This window comes from Poeciliopsis prolifica, unplaced genomic scaffold, assembly GCF_027474105.1.
Source record: "Poeciliopsis prolifica strain line A6 unplaced genomic scaffold, Auburn_PproV2 SCAFFOLD052, whole genome shotgun sequence".
NCBI lineage: Eukaryota > Metazoa > Chordata > Actinopteri > Cyprinodontiformes > Poeciliidae > Poeciliopsis > Poeciliopsis prolifica.
The window spans coordinates 1,360,802-1,385,459 of record NW_026562427.1 but is presented as its reverse complement, the minus strand read 5'-3'; the positions used below and the strand labels follow the sequence as shown (position 1 = coordinate 1,385,459).

Here is a 24,658-nt window from a genome sequence, read left to right as displayed (position 1 = left end):
TATGTGTTTTATCATATTCAGCAATCCTTTATAAAGATGATTTTCTTAACCAATAATTTTAACTTAGAATCCCTAGCCTACTTCCTCCTGCTAACTTCTGTAATCAGTGTCTTTTGTTCCTCTTATTTCTCTAAGTAATTCCGTGCAGCACGTAAAATCACCCAGAACAAAAACTTCAGTCTCAGTAGCACAGAAAATGTCCTGTCAGTGTTTTAACCAACTTTTCTCTTATCCAGCCTCTCTCCGACAACAGCAGTGACTGTTTGGATTTCACTGACGTCGAAATGCTTCCAAATGGAACTCGTCACGTCTGTTTGAAGGGAAAGCAAATGCCCTGAGTGGACGAGGTCACTCAAATGCGGCGAGAGGAGGAGCGCCCACCTCTTGATTCTCTGAATGCGCCAGCGCCGTCCTGTCAGAGCTTTTGGGGGATTTGCGGGGACTTTGACAAACACATCAGTGAACACAGAAGCAAAGCGTTTCTTCTGCACGTTTGTCAGGTTAAGTGCTAAAAACATAACAAGCGACAAAGACCAAGATGCACGTTAGGTAAATATCTCTAAAGCATGTGTAGACTCTACCTGACTTGCAGCACTATTCAAAAGCATTCACAGCCTTTGTATTTTTTTCAAATGCACACATGTTGCATGTTCTATTTAGATTTTAAATTATGCAGCAACAAAAAGTCAGAAGGGGGTTTTCAATTTGTTTTTTTTAATTTTTTATCTGAAAAGTATGATGTACATTTGGATTCAATCCCCAGCTGTTAGAGCCATCCCAAAAAAGATTTGCAGATGTAATTTCAGAACATTCTTAACTCAGGAAGCCTGAATGTAAAATATACACCACACTTTTGTGATTTCTGTTTAAAAAAAAAGTTTTGAAAGCCATGGATAATTTTGTGTCTTACTTTCCAGTGATAGTAGGCTACAAAGCTTCTTGCACGTCATAAACTCCTAATATAATATATACATGTGATAATGTGACAAACATGAAAGAAGGCCCAAGAGGACTGAACTATGGGAAAGTTATTTATGGGCAGATATAACATAATAGTTATCATTTAAATTACCCTCATTTAAATCTTTAAATCTTTTGGGAAACTTGATTTTGTGTGACTTTACTTTCATAAATTTGAGAATAAAATTTCTTAGTTTTTTTGTTTGTTTTTTTGGTGATATTCTCAGGTTTACATTTAGCATATTTTTCCATTTGTCTATCTTCTTGAACTTAATTTTAGCATGATAAACATAAAGATCAAAATGTTTGGGTTTGTGTTGGTTGATTTGTCAGAATGATCGCAGAACCCTCTGATGACCGACGTCACTTTCAAGGATCAATTACAAGAGGGACTTTTCTAATGCATTCAGGAATATTATCTGTTTAAAATATATAAAGCACAAACCTAACATCCCTCCTTTGCTATTACTAAGAGAAACTGTCATATCAGTGTTTCTCCGGACAGCACTGAGCCTTGGAGCATAACAACGTCTGAGAGGAAGAATTCAGGTCACAGTCATCAGAGTTCCTGGCTTCTGCTGATTAATTTCACAGTGCACTCACCCAGTCAATATATGCAACAACACATCGCAAAGAGCTTACTCCAACACACACACACACGGCAACACACAAATAGCAAGAGAAAGACTGATTTTCAAATAGATGTTCATCCAATGTACTCAACTCCCTCCCCTCATTCTCTCAGGAGTCCCTCTAAGTAACCTTTCAGAGACCACAATCAACCCCCCACACATCTGTTCCCTCTGCCATTTTCTCTCTCCCTCACACACACCCCTACACACATTGACTCACCTTGGTGCTCCAGAGTTTGACGGTCCAGTCGAAGGAAGATGTTATAAAGAGGTGGGAGAAGTCGACAGTGCCCACTGCACTGTGACAGCTGATTCCCGTAACCGGCCCCTGGTGGCCCTCAAACATTTCACAGATGCCCGCTTTACTGGAGAAGACAACGAACATTGGTGATTAGTTTTAAAAACTGAATAGCAATTTCCCAACCACAGAGAGTTTGGGATAACTTACTATGAAATCAGCCAACTTATGAAGTATTGAGATTTCTCAGCTCTTGTTTCTAGTTCATATTTCATTAGCTTATTTAATTAAGTCAAAGTTCTTAATTACTTGCATTATTGCTATATTCATAATTTTTTCTCTTGTGGATGGGATCTTGTCAGAACCACAGCCAGTAGGATTACAAATCAAATGAATAAAGAAATAACTACACACATGCCGGCTGCTGATGATTTCTTCTTACACTAATACATAGAATATGTATTTAAAAAGCCTTCAAATACACACAAAAAAAAACAAGTCTAAATGTGTGTAATTTGAGAAAATAATTACATTTCAAACCTTTTTCAGTTTTTTTTATTTTGGTCTTTCCTTGTGCTATACACCTATGTTTAACCTCAATCTGGACTTTATTGTCGTTCTGACCAGTAGATACTGATTTCTATAATAATTGTATTCAATATAAAAAATGTTTTCCTGCTTTTCATTGACATAATTTCTTCTTAAGAGGTCAGATTTGCTGTAAAACAGCTTTATTTTTGACAAACTGATAACAGCATGTAGATTATTAGTTGTTTTCAGCATGACAGATAACAACTCGCTCAGTTAGCATTGCTAACAATAAACAGAAGGCTCTGTTTTCTAGACAATGTAAACATTTACCTTGTAGGAGCCAGAATGAACATCAGACATATGTGCTGTTGAGAAAATATAAATTTTAAATAATTTCATTCATCTCATAGCTAAGACTGAGTCCTCTTCCCTTTTCTTCCACACTGAAGAGTGTTGTGATCGTCATGACGTCTTAGGGCTTAGGCATGTGTTTACTAATCAAAAAAAGGTGGGGTATTTGAACGGCTGCTAAAACTGGTCATCACAGGTCTAGCTAGAAATATTTAGTTATTAGTTTATGTCTAAATATTTGATCTATATTTAGTTAGCTCTGGCCAAAGCTATGCACAGACACAAAACATTTAACCCACCTGCCATGTCTGGATGCAGTATACACAGTGCCTTCCTCGCTCCCCACCACATAGTTGTTGACATCCCCTGTGGGGAAAGCCATACCTGTCACCGCCACAGGTTTGGATTTGTTGTACACGAGTTCCATGGTCTCCTGCAAACAGGAATGTCATGGATTTGGTAAACTATGCATTTTAAAGCCTTCAAATACACATAAAGTCATGATTTATATCGATGACTGACAGTTTTAAGAATTATTTAAGGGGAAATAAAAACAAAAACATGTTTGCTCCATTTTAACATCCGAGAACTACTGAGATACAAGGGCTTTTCCCTGTAAATTTCTTAACATCGAGTCCAGGTTGTGGGAACTGTGTGTCTGATGAGTGACATTTTTCACTACCTGAGGCTGAGAGAGCATGTCGAGACTCCACGAACACATCCTCCCGTCTGTTGATACAGTGATCAGGTTGTTGGCATTCTGGGTGCCGACCACGTTCACGCAATATACCGGGTGCTGTTGAAGTAACGTACAGAAACACAGCCGCGGGGCGAAACAATGTGCTGCAGTTACGACTGTTCTCATTAAAGTAACATCTCTGACAAATCCACCAATCAAACAAAACAAAATCCCAGAAAATCTTTTCGCCTGGAAACATTTAAGTGTTCTTCGAACCGGCATCCTGTCTGTTAAATATTCAGACAATTCCTAAGGCTGTCGAAACCACAATCGTTTTCTAAACCTTTAAATGTATTAATAATATGAAACTTGTTCTTAAATCTGGCATCCTGTGCGTTAAATACTCAGACAATCCCTAACTGCAAAAGGCTGTCAAAACCACAATCGTATTCTGGACCATTAAAAGTTGCTATTAATAATATGAAATTTGTTAAAACACCCTCATTCCTATTATGTAATTAAACAGTGAAACACATGACATAATGAGATGCTTTAAGGACCAAAAGCACAGAGGGTCGACAGGCAACTTGCATGCCAGAGTGCAGTGGTCCTTTTCAATCCCTTTACGTTTGAGACATGTGCTGCTGTTCAAATCCATGAGTGTGTAAAGCCATTATATCATTACTGGCCAGTAATTGATTTGTCTGCTGGGCTGCACAAAGGGCCCATTCAGCAATCAGCACCATGCTAGTAAGCTAGACTAACTGGAGAGGACGACAGCAGCAATCTCTTCAAGACTACAGTATAGAAGGCATGTGGCAATGTAAGGGGCTACATGACTTCTGCAGATAAGACTATAAAAGGACTTGCTGCTTGTGTCCATGCATTGGTAATTTGTTGACAGTGAGCAAGTTCACTGGAGTTAAACTGAGCAATCTGTTCGATCTGTTTTTCTTTTTCTTCTCACAATAAGTTGTAAACTCACAATGAAATGCAAAATACGACATTCAGAAAACTGAACATTTTGTAATGCAAAAAAGTCTGAAAACATATTTTGCAAAAGACAACATTTCAGAAAAAAAGTAGTATTTGCATAAATCTGGTTTTGCTGGATCTACAGCAATTATGTAAAGTTCACAAAATATTGTTTTGTAATAAATTTGTGTTTCACAAACTATTGCTGTATGTTCTGTTTTTTTTCTTACCCTTTTTAAACGATTGACTTTTTAGTTCCCATTTATTATTGTATGTTTATATAATTTCCTAAATATTCTCTGTCATGTTTGAAAATTGAGTTTTGCACCTGAAGGTTGAACCGTCTATTTTACTTCAACCAACCTTGTACATCTTGATATTTCCAGAGAAATATTTTGTTAATACCAATGTTTTCTTGTCTGGAAGAAACTGATCAGTCTGATCCTGAGCAGTATTTCTCTTTGCAGAGATCCGAGGCTGAGATTGAACTGATTGGTAGCTGCATTTCCATACGAAATGTGCGCAAAAATGTTTTAATATTCTGCTGATGTAAAAAAAAAAAAAAAAAAAAAAAACACACAATCTCACAATTGTGGTGTTTTCATTAAATAAGAAACAAAATTAAAATCACACATGTTCAGTCATTAGAAAAATATGCAGTGCCAACAACCTTCTTGTTATCTTTGTTACAGCCAAAAAAAACAAAAACATGTTGACTTTTTATTGAAAAACATGACTTTTTTTTTAAATTAGTGTATTAACAAAATTTATTTTCATAATTCCAGTTTGCACAATTGTTGAATCACTGATCAATGGAAAAGCAACTAGAGACATAGTGGGATCTGGCACTTCTATTTTCTTGTTTGTAAGAGTATGTTATGTAAAATGGGCCTTACAGTGTGTGCTGCAGCAGAGAGGGGGGTCCTCTGCACTGGGGTCCGACGGTGACTCCGGTTGTCCCACAGAACAATCTGTCCCGAGTAAGTTCCTCCTACCACCAAGTTCGGATGAAACTTAGCAAAACCAACAGATACGACTGGAGACTGAAAAGAGAAGAGAAGAAAGAGTTTTTGAGACAGGGATATCTGTGTGTTTCATTAATATAGACACAAATGGTTTACAAAATATTTGTTAGATAATACAGAAAAGATATGAGTGCTAAAATGCATTAGACTGGTGAAATTATGAGGTGAGACATCAGGTGGTGAGAAAAGAGAAAGATATGAATTTAAACCGGTTATGCTCGACTGGGTGGGAGTTGAAACCAGTCATTGAGACAATAAAATGAGTGGCAGTCGTGGGGAAACAGACAGAGACGGAGATGATGAGCTTGGCCACTGAGAGGGTCTGCTGAGGAGAGAAGAGAGGGGTGACGCTGCGGTGGAGGCCAGACAAAGAGGGGGATTGTAGACCCCGTCCACCCCAGCCGTTTCACATTACAGCATCAAAACTCCAGAAGCCACTGAAGCGCTCAGCGTAGCCTCCATCACGAGCGCACCCTTGAACTCCCTCCAACCCCTCATTGCCATGCTTATTGAGTTTTGGTTCCTCTTCGGTGCTCGGACCGTATTGGCTTCTGCTCGGAATAGCCAACCGCCCCTGACCCCGGGGTCGCCGAAGGATCTCCTCGACTCAATTATGAGAAAATGTTTCATCCCGTTACTTAGCGCAACAGGAGGGTAAGTGGTGTAACGCTTTTACAAATTGAGAGGAGAAATAATTTACAAGCACAACAGCGCCAAGTGAAGCTCTCAGACACAAATCACAATTAAAAACAGAGCAACTACAAGATGCAGGGTGCATTCTGGAACAGCGTTGTTGCCTAACACGGTCATAGATTTATTAGACGGAGCTCAGCTGACACATTTATTGGTCTTGAAGACTGGATGCCAGATATTTGGCTCTTAGAAAAGCAGCTTAGCGTGTGCTTGGAGACTAAATTTGTCAATAATGATCAGAATCCTACTCCTAATCACTGTATTAACAAATGGTTTCATGACAAATTGGAATTTGGTATTCTAACAGCTCCAATTTAAAATAATAATGCATTAGTGAAATAGATGTTGCTAAAATGTGTTTTGTGATGCTAGCCCAAAACAAAAATAAAGAGCCAGCCACAATGACCACTTGCCAGGAAAACCTCCACTAACTTTTGTAGCATTGAGCACAGAAGCAGTAGACAAAACTATGACCAAGACCAAATGCACACTGCAGTCGTAGTATTACTTTTTCTTCTTCTCCTTCCATCCCTTCCAGCACACCATGTGCGAAGCAGCCAAAACCCCACTTCATTTTGAAGGGCGATTGGAAAACAAACCAGAAGGAAAGAAAACCCTACGCCGTCCTTATTTTGCATTTTTGTTCCTCCAGAGGCATCACCAAGTCCAGAGAAAAGGCTCTGTAGTCGCCTCAGATGTCGAGACTCAAAATAAACAGAGCTTTTGGCGATAAAAATAAAGTCGCTCATCAGCTGCCATGAGGGCTCTTTCTTTATTTGCACAGCGTGACAAAAGGGGATTGTGGTTTTAGGCTTTATCAGCCTGTATTACGAGCCAGGCTTGCATGGCCAAGATGCTGTTGGGCTTGCTGACAAGAACCTAAGAGGGTAATAATCACCTAAACTGCAAAACGTTTATATTAAAAGGTCTAAATCACATTAAGCAACTACAGTGGATTGCAAAGGTATTAATATTCTTTGGACATGTTTTCATTTTGGACATTTTGTGCTATATCAATGCAAAGTACAACATATATGTGAAGTAGGAGAGAAATAGAGGATGCACTTTCATTTGTTTTAACAAATAAAAATGTGAAAAGTCCCATTTGTATTCAATTCCCAAACCTTTTGCAAACTCATGCAGGTTTTCTTCCTGCCAATAGCTGCATTCATCATCTCATCCACTTTGACATGCCTCCCTGTTCCTGCTAATAAAACAGCATGATTCTTCCACTGCCATGCAGAAAATATGGGAATTGTCAGTCGTGTCCAAACTAGAATCAGGAATCTTCACAATCATTTTGAAGCTATAATAAGATGTTTGTTGTGACACTCGGCTCAGAATGAAAATGTGGGATGCAAACAAAAATTTAAAATGCTTAAGGAAAAGAATAAAAATCCTTAAAACCCTAAACCCCAACAGAAAAATTGGAAGCACAACTAGACAACAGACCTTTAGTGTCACGTCCAAAATGCCTATATGTCATCCACTGGTTCCATGGGATTTTTAAACCATTTTTTACATAAAGTGCAGATTGTGCCAGAGTGATCTAGAAATGGGCTGGTGGTCAATTTGACTGTCAGTGGGAGTGTTTATGACTCTATGCATGCTATCTTCTGTGTGTATCTCAGAAGCGGTGTGTGGAGGCGTGTGTGCGCGTGGGTGTGTGTGCCAAGGTGAGATGGGAAAGAAACTGTTGTGAAACCATGTGAAATTATATGGCTTGCAGCACAATGCAAACAGTGCGTGGCTGTCTCTCATGCACTGTTGAAAGCACATGGCTGTGCAATGCACTGTGTAATTTTTACAGTGTGTTTCTTTTTCATATTTACACATAACACTCATTAATTTAGACCAAAATGTCTCAATCAGAAACCATCCATCCATCAAAAGATGGATGGATGGATGGATGGATGGATGGATATCCAATCATACTGTAACTCTAATACCATCTATTGCCTAATAACTTGACTTAAAAAGTTTCCTTTGACAACTTCTGAATAACACACATTTTCCCTGTTATTCAAAAGTTAAGCCATTAAAGTAAACCTTATAATAAAGTCAGCTTTAGTCATTTTCTAGCAATGACATTTGGATTCAGTGGAGATGTGGTTGGTGGAATAGTCACACCATGAGAAAATGAACAGAAGCAGAGCTCTTTCTTACAGAACGCCAGTGACTCATGGAAAGATACAGCTCACGTTCAGATCTATGTTTACAGGCACACAAAGTGAAGAGATATTAACTGTTTGATACTTCGTGTATATGGTAGATATATATCCAGATCGTATTTTCATCCAATTTAAGAGGTACTTTGTTACTTTTGGATTTACGAACATGTTGCTGAGACGAGGATTCACCCCAATCTTCCAATTGGGACATCACCAAAGAGCCACAGCTGTCCTGAGTCTTTCAAGGACAAAAGACTGAGAGAAAAAACATCTAATTCTATCCTGTTTCTGATTTTCTTTCCTTTTGTGTGAAGCAAGACATGTTTTAAATTTAAAAAATCTACTGTAAACCATTGACCACAAGAAAAGTGAAGGAACTGATAACCTGACCTCTATCACACGGTACAAATTTTCTCTCATAAGCAAAAACTAACACTACGTTGCTTATCCTTTGCTTTTATTCTGTGTTTAAATATTTACTGCATATATGTTTGTCATGTCTTTGTCAAAGTGTAACAATCTACAGCACCACATATGTTGTTTCCATTTTTTTAAATAGAAAAATATAATTTAAATTTCACTATTAACACTGTCAAAACTTGGAAATAAACATGCAAATCCACTTGAATCAACAAACACAAACATAGAACATCCGTGTCCTCCACTCGCTCTATTTTCCTCTACAAGTCACCACCCTACATAAACATCTCTACCCCACATGAGTAATGACAGAGAGAAGCTAAATCAAATCAAGAGACCCCTCAATTTGCTCCATATGTTAGTTTAACTCAAAAGCCCTATCAGTGTCGCCATCTTAAGAGAAAAATTCCCAAATAAACTCTGAATCCCCTTTTTGAGAAACCGCAGGTCATGCCATCATTCCCCTCATGTACAGTCAGGCTTAGTGAAGGTGCTACTGAAAATGAAGACTGGCTCTGTCCCAAAGACGGCAAGATGTACTACAGAAACTTGGGTGTTTACACAAATGTCATTCCGGCTATATGATATAGATTTTTCTAAATTCATATTATGCAGAGATGCCCACAAAGAGAGTGAATTATATGGTCAACTGGTTACTGACTGAAAATTTGGAGTTAAAATATTTTATAATTTACTGAACATGTACATGGGTTTTATCTAATTGTCCTTAAATGTTAAGCCTCTGCCATGTCGTCACTGCGTGAGTTGCAGGGAAATTATGCACTGTCTAAAGGACTCGATGCAAAACACATTTCGGGACAGGTGTCCTCCATATTTAACAGCAATGTATTTACAGAAGCCTGGTAATAAATAAATTCACTGTTTATTCCAGCAGCATAATCTCATACCGAATAGTTTACAAAAATGTCATCTGTTATTGGTGTATGTGCAATCAGTGAAAAAAAAAAGTTCAACATTAAGAAATACTTATTGCCATTTCTAACAAGTCAAACAATTCCAGTTGAATAAACATAACTAATACTTCACCTTTTCAAAAGCTACAAAATATTACTCCATTGCACCACGGAGTAATATAATAATACTATCATGGAGTGATAATATTGGTACTAAAGAAAGCAACAGAGTAACCAAAAATTTCTCAAGCTGAATGGAGCATAAAGACCCAGGAGAGCCCCTCCCACACTTGTTACTGTGAACCTTCTGGTCAGCTTCATGTCAGAAAGCAATTACAGTTTTCACTCACTTACAAGAAAGACTAATTTGGTTGTAAATTTTCATAGTTGCAAAAAACATGGGCAGTCACAAACAGTGTGGAAACTAAAGGAGCCCCTAACATACTTCCAATGCTGAACTGTAATGATCAAGAAACTCATTCTGCTCACTCCATTTTCCAAAACAAGCAAGCTTACTTGAAAACTAATACTGAATTATTCAATTACTTAAGCTTTGTGTCAAAATAAAATTTGGCATTATTAAAATAACATTATTCCAACTGTAAGAGTAAGCATCCAATGTGGAGAAGGGATAAGTGCTGAAATATAGTTTTAAATCACATTAAACAATGTGATTTAAAACTATATCACAAAATGTGAAACTGAATCATTTAGATTCAGTTTCACATTCCTTTGTGACTATACAGTGATACTTTGAAAGTGCGGTATTTTTACTTATGGTTAGCATACCATGAGAATCTCATAACCCCCAAGTCTACTCAGCAGTCTGGTAAGCACTAGCAAAACAGCTTGCTGGTAAGACTTTCAAGGACAAAGACATTTTCAAGGACAAAGACACTGTCAGAGTGACAGATTTTGTCACTCTGCGGTAGTTCAGTTCACAGTAAGATGGCAATTAGCTAAACCAATTTAACTGAATCAAATACAGCAATGATCCTTAAATTTCACAAACCAAAAGATAGCTTTTTCTTTATTGCTTTTCCTAAATGTGCTAGTCACACAAGCACATCTGTCTAAACAATGAGATTGCATCTTGATAGAGGCACAAACTGGATTCCAGGCCCGACATTTAATTTCCAAACTCAAAGTGACTCTGTGGGTGTTTTTTTTTTTTTTTTACTCTCAGATGCAAAGTAGGTTAGACACCTGCTAATGCTAAGTCCTGTTAGACCAAGAAGAGGATGTAAGAAAACGAAGTAGGAATCTCGAGACACACAGGGCGACACTCCTGCTGTCAGAACAGTGGGTTTTATTTCTGTCCTCGGGCAAAGTCTGCTGTGTTTGTGTGTGTCTGACGAAGAAAGTCACTCATGTATCATCCTATGTTCCTTCTATACCAACAACTGGGATTTGGCAGTTCTGACAGCCTGCATTATATTATGGAGAATTGTTCTGTAAAGAATAAAACACAAACAGAGCACCATGATGAAAGATGGCACCCAACAAGAGAGTGTAGATGTTTAAAGGAATTGTATATGGAGAAAGAAAGCTGGAGATTGGTCATGTGTTGTTTACTGTAGCACTAAAATGCTGAAAGTCAATTCAGTTACACAGAAATAAAGTGAAAGTGCTATTTAAATGAAAGAAAAGTCCTAGTAGAGAATGCCAGATAGTATGTCTTCCCAATCTTCATGCTGTATCCCTCTTCTCCCTCTGGCCTCCACCCCTCCAGCTCTCTTACCGCACTCATCTGTTTTCAACTCTGCCTTATCAGGACCAGATGGATCCCACTGTCTCTCCCTGCATCAAGGCTACGCAACCTCTCCTCTCTCCCAACCACCTTTCTCCCCCTGGCTTCGCTCGTTTATGATACCCCACAGATTTTGTCACTCTGCGGTTTCTGGCACGGACCGAGAATTACCAAGCCAGAGTCTCCATTTCACCGAACAAACAATGGAGCATCAGAACGAGGAAGAGGCTCTGGGAGCACATACCGGGCCTTTTTCCTCTGTCTCTTGGATCTCCTTTTTCAGTATTTTCTGGCATTTAAAGAAAATTAAAGAAAAACATGTTGAAATTGTTTTTTTTTTTTTTTTATAATATTCTAATTATATGGACATGCACACTAATTTTAAAGTATGGTTTCTGTTTCACAGCAAATTATATGCAAGACTGTATCAATTTGCTTCAGATTTGTCCGTTTTTGAGAAAACTAACAACATAAAGTTGTTCTCAGAAATATGCGCTGCAGCTCAGTTGCAGGACTCAGAATTGGCATATTCATTACAAAACAATGCTTTTGTTGATACTGCTGATATCTTCTTTAACTTAGAATGAAAATAAATGACATTTTGGTATATACACGGACTGCTTTCTTACAGACATCACTGATTACTTGGCAATGTTGCCGCAGCAGCGAAGGCAGACAATTGGAAGAAACAGCTCAGGATAGATCACATGTAGACTTCCATTTCTAGTCTTAATGATTTGTACAGATGTATAACAGCAATGAAAATAAATGAGTGTGGATATTTCCTTCTTTTTCCAGCTTCTACCACATGGAGTACATTTGGTTGTTCATCCTAAATCTGCTGTTATCTATTTTGCTGTAAGTTCTGTTTTTACAGGGAAACAACAAGGATATAAATATTAAAGATCAAAACATGTTATTTATTTTGTGTGACCCCATTTTAATATTAATATTTGAATAATTTTAGATAAATTCTGCACATTCTTTTACATTCAATCTTCAGTGTCCCGTATGAGACAGTGAGGGGAACTGAACATGAACTCATTGTGTGAGATCTCGGCTCAAGACAGAGAACAGAACTCTGAACACTCAACCTTCTTGTGAAGCTTTTGACGTGCCGCCATTAATCTTTACCTACTGGTAAATGTGAAACTGCGTTTTCATTAACTCGTTGTTTTATCTTTTTATGCTATCTATTATCTGTGTAATGATGTTTCTGCCTAATATTGAAGATCACAGAAAAACACTGTCTTCCTTTGTTCTACTTAATTCATCGTATGATGAAATTGCACTAATTTCATTTGAATTATGACACAGTTTCTGCATCCATCTCTTCCAACACTTCTTTCCACTCTACTCCATAAAAGCTCTATTTATGGTAATCAGACATCCTGGAAGTGCCAGGGTTTCCGATAGCAATGCAGAGGATATTGATAAAAATATGACTGAGACCAATGAGATGTGACAGTAGTGGCGGGGGTTCTCAAAGGGAGGCGTGTGGTTGGGGGAGTTGAAGCAGAGGTTTCGAGCCAAACGGACCCCTTTCATGTGGTGCAACTCAGCCCACTTGAGAGGCTGGTGTGAAGTTACAAGATTGGACCCAACTGGGACGAGGCGATGATGGGTCCCACTGTCAATATGGCCATGATGAGCGGAGCCACGCTGGTAGCAGAATTCACAGCGCATGCAAAACCTTTTCTGCAGTGCAAACCCTACCCACACACTCTCAACATTGCAGGTTAATGGCTCCAGAAGTGGGGTCACAATACTTACTCAGTTCATGTCAAATAAAATCTAGAAAGAAATGGCTGATTATGAATTATGTTGAAATGAATTATTAGGCTGAAGAGTTTGACGTTTTGAGTTGAGGGTTTGTTCAGTTTGTAAATTACTGATGGCTGGCACAGTCACATTTCAATGAACATCGAGTTGCTGCTTAAATGATAACTTGACCACACCAAAACATTTCCTATTAAGCCTAGTATCAGTGGGGTTTCACTTTTAAATGTTTCTACAAAATATACCAAAAGAAGCTCATATACTTTTGGATTGTTATGAAAGAAGATAATAATACAGCCAGATAACATACACATCTTGAATATAAATAAATAAAGAGACTATTGCTGATGTATAAAACAAAGGATAAATATAAAAATACCATTTCAGACTACTATGAAGAATAGTGAAGGATCTGTCATGCTGTGGGCCGGTTGCTTTTCCAAAGCTCCAGAAAATCTTAAGAAGGTGCATTGTACCATAATTTATGTTTACAAACCAAGCAAATCTGACATTACTGTACCAATACGTCTATAAATAGGATGATGATTTTACACATATTTACAAATAGTTTTTTTTAGAATAAAATGTGTAAAGGAAAGCAAGAAAAGCAGCTGCAGCAACAGGCAAAAATACAGAACAAAAGGAATTAAAACATTAAGTGTAATTTTAGTTGCATTTTTTTTATTTGACATATGTTTTAGCAAACCACAATCTGTTTCAGTAAGTAGTTTAACGCAGTGCAACAACAAAGCACCACTTAATACGGCTACAATATTTATGCTAGATTCCCACAGCGCACAGCCCCAAACAATGCTGATGCTTTGCCAAAACATAAACCTCCTCATTACAGTCAATCGCATCAGGATTTTAGAGATATAATGCCAGCACTACCTGATCGGTACAGCTCTGTATACACTGGAGCTCTGTAAAACTTTTACAAGGCACAGAAAATCTTGGTTTATTCAATTTCGCTGTATACTTCCCTCAACTAAGCTCTTCTCACCTATGAGCCAATTAATCCTATCTTAAACTTTTTAAAGCTTAGTGCTTGCCTGGAAAGCTCGGGCTTTGCAACACTATGTCTGTTCTATGAACACATTCATAAGGAAGAAAGAAAGAAAGAAAGAAAGAAACCTGAGCTGGAGCACCAAAAGTTTTATCTTCAATCAATCATTGTCTAAAACAATAAACCCCGAAGCTAAATCCAACCTCAACCACAGACCCACTTTACGCTCACATAGAAATAAAGAGTTATACAGAGTTCAGATATTACCTCCCCATCTGTCAGGTAAAGAAAAATCTGAAAACAAAACAGGATTTGGGAGTATTTGCCAATGGCAGCAATCTGGTGTGACGAAGCATTTGTGTGTGTGTTTGTAAGAGTATAGCCGACATCTTGCATCATTACAGATTCAAGGGAGAGGGGGCATATGGCTAGACTCTGTTATTCTTGCTACAGACAAGAGGTGGAAGTCAAAAGACAAAAAAAGGTTCAGAAGAGGTACCAGACCCTGTGGTTTGGCGGGTTAAGCAGCAGAATATGCTTGCACTTTAAGAGCCATCTGATCCACAGCTAACCAGAGCCACAGTTCTGTTTGGACAAAGTACCAAAGAGAAAAGGAGAAAGAAGAATATTTCAATTTCCATAGTTCTCCCCAAGCCATGGCAGAAGAATTAATTATCTATGCTTTATTACTTGTTTCGTCCTCCCTTGCTTTTTTTGCAAACTTTGTCCTCAGACTTTTGCGGCCTCTAACAGTTTTTTTTTTTTACAGGATTGCCCTGTATTCAACTCTGTCTTCCCATTAGCACATTGCCGTTACAGCTTCCTCTGAATGTCATAAGCAAGATGACTTGTTTAACACTCCGATCAGTATATCTTTTAGCAATGTTTTTCTACAATTCCTATGCAAATGTAGAATTTGTAAAATATTGTGAGTTCATGGTTGTGATGTGACAAATTGTCAAAAGTTGCAGGGCATCTGAATGACTTAGCAAGTAACTGTGGGACAAAATAAGGATTTTACTATTTTTTTTGTGTGCTAAGTGGTCCTTTCAGGTTCTTGTTCCTGCACTACCAGTTAAGCTTAAGCAAATTGTATGGTGGCTTTGTCTCACACAACTGCAAAAATGAAGAAAAAAAAGACATATAGATGACATATTGAGCCTTTTATTTGTCTACAACTGAATGCTGACAATTCACGGATCGGCATGAGCTAAAACCACACTGTTGATAAAGTCAAAAGTACATGCACTGAACATATTTCATCTAAGAACCACACGGAAACTCTATACAATACTACAGAGATATAATGCATGGGTATAATCTGTCTGTGCAACCACATGAAGTTCAGCAGCAGCATAAATGATGGTGCAGGAAAAAAAATTAGATGCTCCAGGAGTGTGGAGGAAATGTCTACATAAATCCAGTACGAATGTACTGAGGGGACAAAGCTTGAAACAGAGTGTCTGCTTATTTCTAACATCACTTCAACAGCAAAGTAGATCATTAATGCAAGTGATTTTCACAGTTTTGTATGAGGAAGACTTATTACAGTGTCCCTGTGGGAGGATCAGCATGGGTGGGCTAACAGGCACACATGCAGTGTTGGATTAGAAAGTGGTACACCACATCTTTTTATGACCAAGACATCTCTACATGGCCCTGCCTGTTTGATGGGACCTTTGACGGTCCTCCCCCTCAATCATCTTGCTCCCTCTTTGCTCATTCCATCAAGTTTCTTTGTGTCATTTGCAATTAACGTCACAACCACCCATGAGTCGTCTTCCCCCTTAAACCTCAGTTTCTTTTTAAAACTGGCCTTTTTGTATCTACAATGATGGATGAATATATGTAGAACATTTAATTCACTCTAACGAACAGTGTAATAGCTATAGCACTGTGTAAAAATGTAAGTGTAAGTTTAAAGATTTAAAGTACCTGACAGTGAAAGATGTACTCTGGCGTAGCCTTCTTAAATTTGATGTTCCACACCAGGGCAACACCATCTGGTTCGTGCGGAGCATCTTCATTGTTATTGTAGGATGCAACCAGTAATTCAGGATACTGCAAGAGAAAGCCACAGGGGTTAAAAAAAAGATTACAGAGAGATACATGTTTAAATAAAAAGAATAAATACGACGATCGTCTCTATCCATATAATTGAAGTTGTTCCTGTCTTGCAATGTTGGTATTTTGAAAGGCAGGTGTTAGGTGGGTCTAAACTTGAGATAATGAAGCAGATTTTGTTAAATATCAATTCCTGTCACATTTTTAACTATGAATTCCACTCTTGATTTTCTCCAGTTCCAAATAGTGTATCCATACTGGGATCAATGGTGTTTCAAAATGTTCTGGTCAGGTGTGCAACTTTTCCATGACATTGCCATCTTGATAAGTTTTTTCTTTTCTGATATTTAATGATCAGCTGACCAGTAATTCAAATCACAGTGCTGTATGAATGCTCCCCAGTGGTCAGAGGTGAGTGAAGCATTTGCAGAGAGATTATATAGATTAAGATCATAAGTCTTCAGACAAGGCTTGTTTGAGAGATTAAAAGTACCTTTAGAAAATAACAATCATTAAGCAGATATCAAACAAACAATTTTTTCCTAAAACCATCTTTATTTGATGATAATTAATAACTATTACTCTAATTGCTGCTACTGAAACTGAAGGCAGATGCTCAATATTGAGAAGGGAATCTTAAACACAGAACAAGAGGAAATTGATCAAATAGTAAGAGCGTTATGTGGCATTATTGGGTGAGATTTAAATAAATTGAAACACAAAAATGTCAGGCCTCACCTGAGGGGACCAGTCAAGACAGGTAATAACACGATGTTTGGACCAGTGTTCATCATAGAAAAGTCTGCTGAAGGACAAACTAGAGCCGCTTCCCAAGTCTCTGCAAGTAGACAAGATGATAAAATTTGAGGTGAATCAAAACCTGTTTCAAGTTTTTTCAGCCTCTAAAGTTTTCTTCCATGTTTGCTTGTTATCTCCTCATCAGTTCTGACCAGCCTCCCTGACACAGCAAAAGAAAAGCATCAACACAGAATTAGCAGTAATGGTGATTCTGAGTAGCCAGTAAGGCTATTTGGTTGCCCTGGCTTTTCTTTGAATGTGTCAAGAATAGACAGAGCTGAACAGCACATTGAATTGTTGATTTTTTTTAACTCCCCCCAAATAAAAAAACAACAACAATTAAAACAATTTTCTTTATCTTTTATTACATATCTACACATCATTTTCTGTTATAGTATCACATAAAATCCTAATACAAAATCTAGCAACTTCAGACTGTAACCCCTCTGACCATTGACTAATGAAATTATTTGCAACAATCTGTACTGCTTTAGAATCTTTACGATCACTCGCATTTATTTTCTTTTCTTACACAGAGATAATTTGTATCTACTGAGACAGAATGTGTAGCCTCATTGGCATTGTCAAAGTCCATTCACAGGCCCCAAACAAGGTTAAACAGTTTTACGTCTTCTAAAGAGCAGGAAGAAAACTCTGTGCCTTGCTTTTCATCTTACAGAGTCTGTAATTTCAGCCAGCGATGAGCATATTACTTGGGGTCAAACTACATGTTGTTTTGTTATGTCACTGACCACAGCAGCAATCTGTACAACGAGAAGTTATTTCTTGGTCTAAACCATCCATGACAAAACTGAGAGGACAAAGCAACTGGACTACAAGCAGGATTTTTTTTTTTTTTTTGGAGTACTAATTAACAATATAAATATATGCACCATTCTTACAGTGTTGGGTGAGATTGTATATAATAAAACAAGGCAGTGGAATGTGGGTTATGTACTTATGCTCTTAAAAGCACATTGCTGGGGAGAAAAAAAATAACAGGTCCGATCTTGAGCAATGGGCTACGGCCTCTTTTAGACATAATCTTTATTTGACCACAGGCTTCATACTTCGCTGTGGCTGCAGCGGTCAAAGTTGAAGTGAATCAGTAAAAGCAGTTGTTCCATAATAGCAGCGCAGTAACCTAAAACAGCTTTGCACTTCTGGCTAGAACAACTTCAACCGACGGCTTGATAACCTCTATTTTGGAAGCAGTCGCTCAGATGGCAAGACAATGCTCTGCAAGAAGTGATGGATGCCACTTCACAGAAATCTTTAACCATCTGAGAGTGTGACCTCACTATGAAGACATGCTTTTCAAAGAACAAAGCAGCTCTGAGGCCCCAAGAGTGACACGGTGGGTGTGAGTCACTTGGAAAAGTATCAATAGATGCATGTGCGGACCAAATTCACTTTGCATCCCCATTATTTTCTAAAATATGAACAAATAACTTTTCATGATGGAATTCAAACTTCATTTGAATTTCTGCAGGATGCATCTTAGATTGCCAAAATCTCTCACCCCTCTTTGTCCTCAAGGTCACGGCCGCTGTAGTCGAATAAGATGTCGCTGTCCTCAGCGAGCGCTCTTTCCATCACCCGGATGCTACAGTCGAAAAAACTTTGAAACTCTGATGAGTGCAGGATCTGTTGCCTTTCCTCTTCTGTCAGTTCCCGCAGAACAGGAAAAGAACCTGTGATATTAATAGTAAAAAAAAAAGACATCACAACAGGAAATGACACTGAAAACTCGTTCAATATCTTTGTTCGTATTTCACCCAGAATCCATACAATCAGCGCTGCTGCTTCGCCCATGCACATCATCGCGCATGGTGCACCAAGTGGCTGGTGGCGCACCACACATCGTCAAATTTAAATGACAAATCATCAAATTTGAAAATTTACATTTTTACTGTTGTAATAAAAAAATGTTACCTACTCAAACAGCAATAAAATACTTTTAACAAATGAAAAACATGAAGAATGAGAAATACAAAAACGTCAGAGACATGAGAAAAGACTCCAGGTTTTTATTTGTTTAATGTTTTTATTTGAAACAGACACTAACTTGAAGCCATAAAATAAATTAAAATGTAATTTTTAGTGTTTTTGTAAATAAAACAAATATTTCAAAAATCTCTGTTTAATAAGAGTTTACTATATGATTGCTTGAAAGTGATACAATTAAATAAAAAGACCCATTATAGCACTGTGGGGGGGAAAAAAACTTATTAACTTATTATATTTTAGAGCATAAGTAAAAGATGTTCTGGGTGTACCAGAGATTTTCTTCTACCCACTACTCACTCTTCTCCTTCTTTCCAGCACCCAAAAACATGTTCTCATCTTGAGTGGAGAGACATGCTGACCATATTAAAACTAGTCTCTACTTTTGTGTTATGAATCTCTAAGCAACCAGATGTGACACTTTCACACCAGTCTAATAATAGTCAAAGGCTGCTCTTAATCAAAATACCATATTCTCATTAGAGTGAAGTCTGTCTCACTCAGTTGTTGCTGTGCTACAGCTTGGTCTGGTAAAGTAATTGTAAGCTTTACCAGCTAATCCCTTTTAGGCCCTGTAAAAGGGATTAGCACTTTAAGAATGATATATTAATATATGCTAGAAATTCTTACTTTGAGAAAGTAGTTGCTAAGTTGTTCTGTTTGGTTCAGAGATCAGTGAGAAACACTGCTCACCAGACTGGTTAGTTAAATGCAGAAGAAGCCCATATAAACATAGAAAAAATTTTTGTAAAGTAACAGAGTGAAAAGTACAGTAGGATCAATTTCTATGAAGCTGGGCAATGGACTTAGCTGAAAAAAATCCTGTTGGACATATAACTAGTTTATATGTATCTAACTAGTTTGTCAGACACAACACAAAATTATCATTACACAGTTTGGTATTCAGGCCACTTTTAATTCTCAACATACACATAGTAATCATAGAATCTTTTAAATAGTTTTTATTTGAAACTTTTACTGTAATTGTGGAAAACGAGGATTCCTAGTTTTTTGTCTCATGAACTCAATGTCATATACTGACACACCATCGGAGGAGCTGCAGTATTTAGGAGACAGATAAGTGACAATTGCGTCACATGAAAACATATCAGTTTGAGAAAGCAAAAACAAATGAAGTAAAGCCTGAAAAACATTTTGACTGATTTACAGTTTTAATTAAAAATACCATTGCTGGCATTTTTTTTTTTAGAAAAAAACAAAGCACTGTCCTCTTTACTTCTTCCGACATATTAGCATTCTCTTTATCTCAATGAAAACCAGAACCAGAACATCATAAACTACAGACAGTTTTAATGGATGTTTTCCAAGTAAAATCCTTCAGCGAGAACTTCATAAACAAGAGAAAAACAAAGCCCTGTGAGCGGCCCGCCTCCCTTTGAACGTAATGGCTGCACAGCAAGGCGTCCGGTTTTTGAAGTCACTGTCCCCTGAGCGCACACGGCCTTTTACACACAGACACGCATGCATGCAGACACACATGTATCGACCTTTCCCCTGCCTCTTGACTTTGATCCCCTCATCCCTTTGTATGTTCTTATGAGTTGTCAGAAAAGACCCAGTGAATCGAGTGGCCCAGATCAAAGGCCAGGCCTTCTAATAGGCCAGGATGAGACGGGTGATTGTGTGTTTACGAATGCGTGTATCTGTTTGTCTCCTGTTTGCTGCAGCCCAAAAAATGTTTCACTTTATTCAACTGAACATACATCTAAAGCTTTATTACATCTAGCAATATCAATACACCCCAAAAGCCTTGTGTCCTTTTCTTTCTATTATAAACTACACAAACCTTTCACGTGGTCTTGCACACAAACACACTTGTCTTTCCTTTGAAATGTGGCCAGAGGGTCAAGTGACAGGTTTTTAATCAGCGCTGACCTCCACATGCCATGGAGCTGATATGGCAGACCCTCCTTAACCTCAACCTCAACTGTAACCTACCCCCTCCCTCCAATCAGATACAGCCACTGACTGGGCTAAAAAAAAAGTGTCACACATGAGCGGCCACGTTTCATCACAGACTCACCAGCAACATGCAAGAAGCAGAGAGGGAGGAAGACTGAAGGGTAAAGAATGAGAGCTTTTGTCTGTGCTGTAATCTGTCATAACAATGTGATATATATTTTAAAGTTCCCCCCAAAATATGTCAAAAATGTCGATGAAGAAAGTGGAAGGAACACACACAAAAAAAAGAAAATTTGTTGTACACTTATTTGTGTTGTTCGTTTTTTTCCAAAAAGTATTATTTTTGCTGAGTCATTTATTACACATCGAGTCGAGAAAGATAAAGCTTAAATTGGACAATTTGTAAACGCAATAGCAATCGTACTGATCTCATCATCAAGGGTTACTTTTTCATTTTTTGAGCTGATGCTCTGTCGTTATCAGTAAAAGTTCCCTGGCCCGTAGTAGAAACATGTCATATCATCCTGAGATTGTTGCAAAGAGCAGTGTGAGCTAACAGCTAATGAGGCGATCACTGTTTTAACTGGCATTAGTCATTTAAAATTCAGTATCTAAATCTTCTGATCAGAGTGGAAATAATAATATGAGATTTTGTGTCTGTTGCGCAGCATCATCAAAGAAGAGCTTGTTAGCTTCCACCACTCCAAGGATGTTCTTCAGAAAGCTCATTTCGATATAAGACCTTTCTATTACAGGTATTACAAGTATTATCATATTTTTTTGTCAGTTTTTTATGTTGTACAACTTGGAAACAAGAGAACTCAGGTTATTATCAAAATAAGAAAACAGATTTTTTTCTGCACTGTGAAATTAGGAAAATAAATTATGCAAGAAAGTTATATTGTCAACTATTGCACACATTGTGAGAGCTGAGGGCCTGAGAGGCTGAAGTTGACAAGACCTCTACCAAAGTAGGTTAATTGTCATGCTACAGACTGTTTGAAAACAGCAGTCTTTTTAATTGAGAGTTGTTCTTGGTCTTCTGGCACCAAGCTAGAAGATGAGAAAAAAATCCAAACTGTCTACTTTGTCTTTGTTCAAAAAATGAGAATTCAGTGGGAAATCCCCTTCATTTAAACAACTTATGTAGCTGTTGGAGGAGGGAGTGGTTGTCTAGCCCTTAAATGACAACACTTCCACATAAAGTTTCACAAACATAGATTATCTGGTGTACACAATGTCGTATCCAACTTAACTTTGAGTTTAAACCCAATTCCTTTGAATCAATTTGAAGCTAATTAAATTCAACTTTATTGTTTATGTTTTATTTAGTAAAAATTGCTAAGTATAACATATTTTAGCTTAGCAATAAATATGATGGAAAGTGTTACAGTAGGATAGCAATAAAACAGCTGCATAGTGAGAAGATATTGTGCTGCTTCCAAACATAAGCTATAACAATTTACTGCCTCAGCTAAAAGCTATGAAAGCGGTTTATTCGCTGCTGTGGCTACAGAAGATATAGACGAAGGTGATAAAAAGAAACTTAATCGGTATTGCATTTGATGTGTTTTTATGTAAATCTAGAGTTTTTTTTCCAAAACCATTTCTTTGCTTCAACAACACTGGAGTAGGAGGTGTATGCTCTGGTACACTAGAGATTAGTTTCAAATTTCTTTAGAAGTAGAGATATTATTATGTTTAGATATCTTCTTTTCTTTCACCTTTATGTTCAAATCTAATCTTATTCTTACTTTTTAATGTCATCTTTATTATCATCAACTTATTTGTTATGTGGGATAGCGCTTTGCAGCAGTGAACCACTGTTCTTGGAGTAAATAAAGTCAATAATTCAAACTTTGTGCATTATTCAGATATTCTCCATACCATCTTTGCTCTCCTTGTTGTCATCTTCATCCTGCAGCTCGGCTTCTGGGCCTGGCTTGGCCTCCATCATCTCTTCATCTTCCTCTTCCTCCTCAACTGAAAGAGAGTAAAAGAAGAAGAAGAAGAAAAAGCGAGAGAGGACTCATGTTAATCAACAGCTGTTCCAATTTTCCCCGACCTCCCTCTGTGTGTCTCCTCCCCTTGCTTCTTAACAAAATAATCATTCCCAGACATGCGTCGGTACACCTGACTAACATTCACCCCAAATGGGTTGCATTTGCAAACAGAGAGGTGCTTGTAGTTGAAGCATGAATGCTGCTCACTTTCAGTCAGTTACATGTGTAAGTTAAGGTACTTTGCAGCGGGAACGGATATTTCAAAGGGAACCTGCTTTTGAATGTTTCAATTGATCATAAATGGCCTACATGACTGAGTGTAGTGGTCAATGTGAACACAAATCACAAGCACACACAGTCCACAGGAAATGTAAGTCCTGAGCGCTTTCCTCTTCCACTCTTGACCTTCGACCCGCTGGAATAGAGATCCTGTGATGTGTATGTGTGTGTGTAAGAGGGGATTCCCTCTGCGTTTACTCTAATCAGGCTCCGCAATTATGTTTGACTCTCCAGGATTTATACTGAAGTCAGTGCGGCGTGTATGCGTGTGTGTATGTGTGTGTGCGTCTTGGGTTCAACTATGAAGGGTTACTGTCAACACAGGCACCTGCTTGTCAGCTACTGCCCCCGGCTCCCCTCAGGGTCTGTGTAGGTAACCTTCGCCAACCTCTCCTCGTTTCGGCAGCGCCCTCCCTCTGAAACAGATGCCGATAGTCGGGGGGCCCTCTCCAAAGACCTCTTAACACTCTGACACCGCGACCAGACACCTGTGGTCTGCCGGCGCGCACGCCAGACACACACACAATCTGGCTTTCTCTCCCTCTCACACACACACAAGCGGGGGCCCTCGCCCGCGGTGCCAGGGGTGGCGAGGGGTTAACTGGCAGGGTCGAGCTGACAACAGTTGCTCAGTCCAGTGGGAGGAAGTGACTACATCACACCCTCAGAAATGCTACGCGCAGACACATGCACACGCAGACATGTCAGAGTGTGTTTAACTCAGCTGGAGTACGGCCTAGGGCACTGATAAAACCACTCACTCCAGGGCTACTTTTACTCAACTGTCTCTTTATCACTTGCACCGAGCTAAGCTTTTCATAAACTTCCTGCTTTGATTTAATTCAGCGTCTCTACACAATTTTTCTGAAAAATTTGAATGTATAAAAAATAAAATTTTAACCCTTTGCTGGCCTTTTTTTGACCATAGTATAATGAATGAATGAACAAGTGAATTTACCTTATTAATTCCAGTGGGAAATTCATATAAAACATGGATGGATGGATGAATGAATGAATGAATGAATGAATGAATGAATGAATGAATGAATGAATGAATGAATGAATTGGAAATAAAAACAATGTCCTAATTGTTTTCTCTTCCCATATGCACTGAGCCAGACTTTCGAAAGGCCTCAGGGTGCGGACCTAAAATGTTTTTTTTATTTATTATTTATTTGTTTTTATTTTTTAATAAATGCGTGCTTTTCAGACACTGTACTTTATCTGAGTGTCATAGGCTCTTATGAGGTTCATTGTAAAAATATTTTGAGATTTTTATGACTACACAGTAATTAGTTGTTTGAAAATTATGAAGTTAGAATATTCTTCTAGGACTTATCGCTCTTATCGTACATCAGTTCATACAGTTTTAATATCGTGTAATTTGCCATAGAATATATTTTTATTGGCTAGGGCACTAAAACTATCTCCAGCCCAGGGATCCACATCTCTGTAAATTC

The 24,658-nt window shown here is 38.1% G+C and overlaps 1 protein-coding gene across 3 annotated transcripts in view; it reads right to left on the bottom strand.

Annotated features, from left to right (window-relative positions):
• Positions 1-24,658, bottom strand: part of LOC129378489 (cytoplasmic dynein 1 intermediate chain 1) — a 59,097-nt gene that overhangs the window by 15,490 nt on the left and 18,949 nt on the right. For all 3 annotated transcript variants that reach the window (XM_055058781.1, XM_055058779.1, XM_055058780.1), the window contains 8 exons: positions 22,804-22,899; positions 18,509-18,680; positions 16,927-17,026; positions 16,060-16,185; positions 5,263-5,409; positions 3,395-3,508; positions 3,012-3,145; positions 1,813-1,957 (listed from right to left, as the gene is read on the bottom strand). In XM_055058781.1, the coding sequence (XP_054914756.1) occupies positions 1,813-1,957; positions 3,012-3,145; positions 3,395-3,508; positions 5,263-5,409; positions 16,060-16,185; positions 16,927-17,026; positions 18,509-18,680; positions 22,804-22,899 (1,034 nt within the window). The remainder of the gene's footprint in view (positions 1-1,812; positions 1,958-3,011; positions 3,146-3,394; positions 3,509-5,262; positions 5,410-16,059; positions 16,186-16,926; positions 17,027-18,508; positions 18,681-22,803; positions 22,900-24,658) is intronic.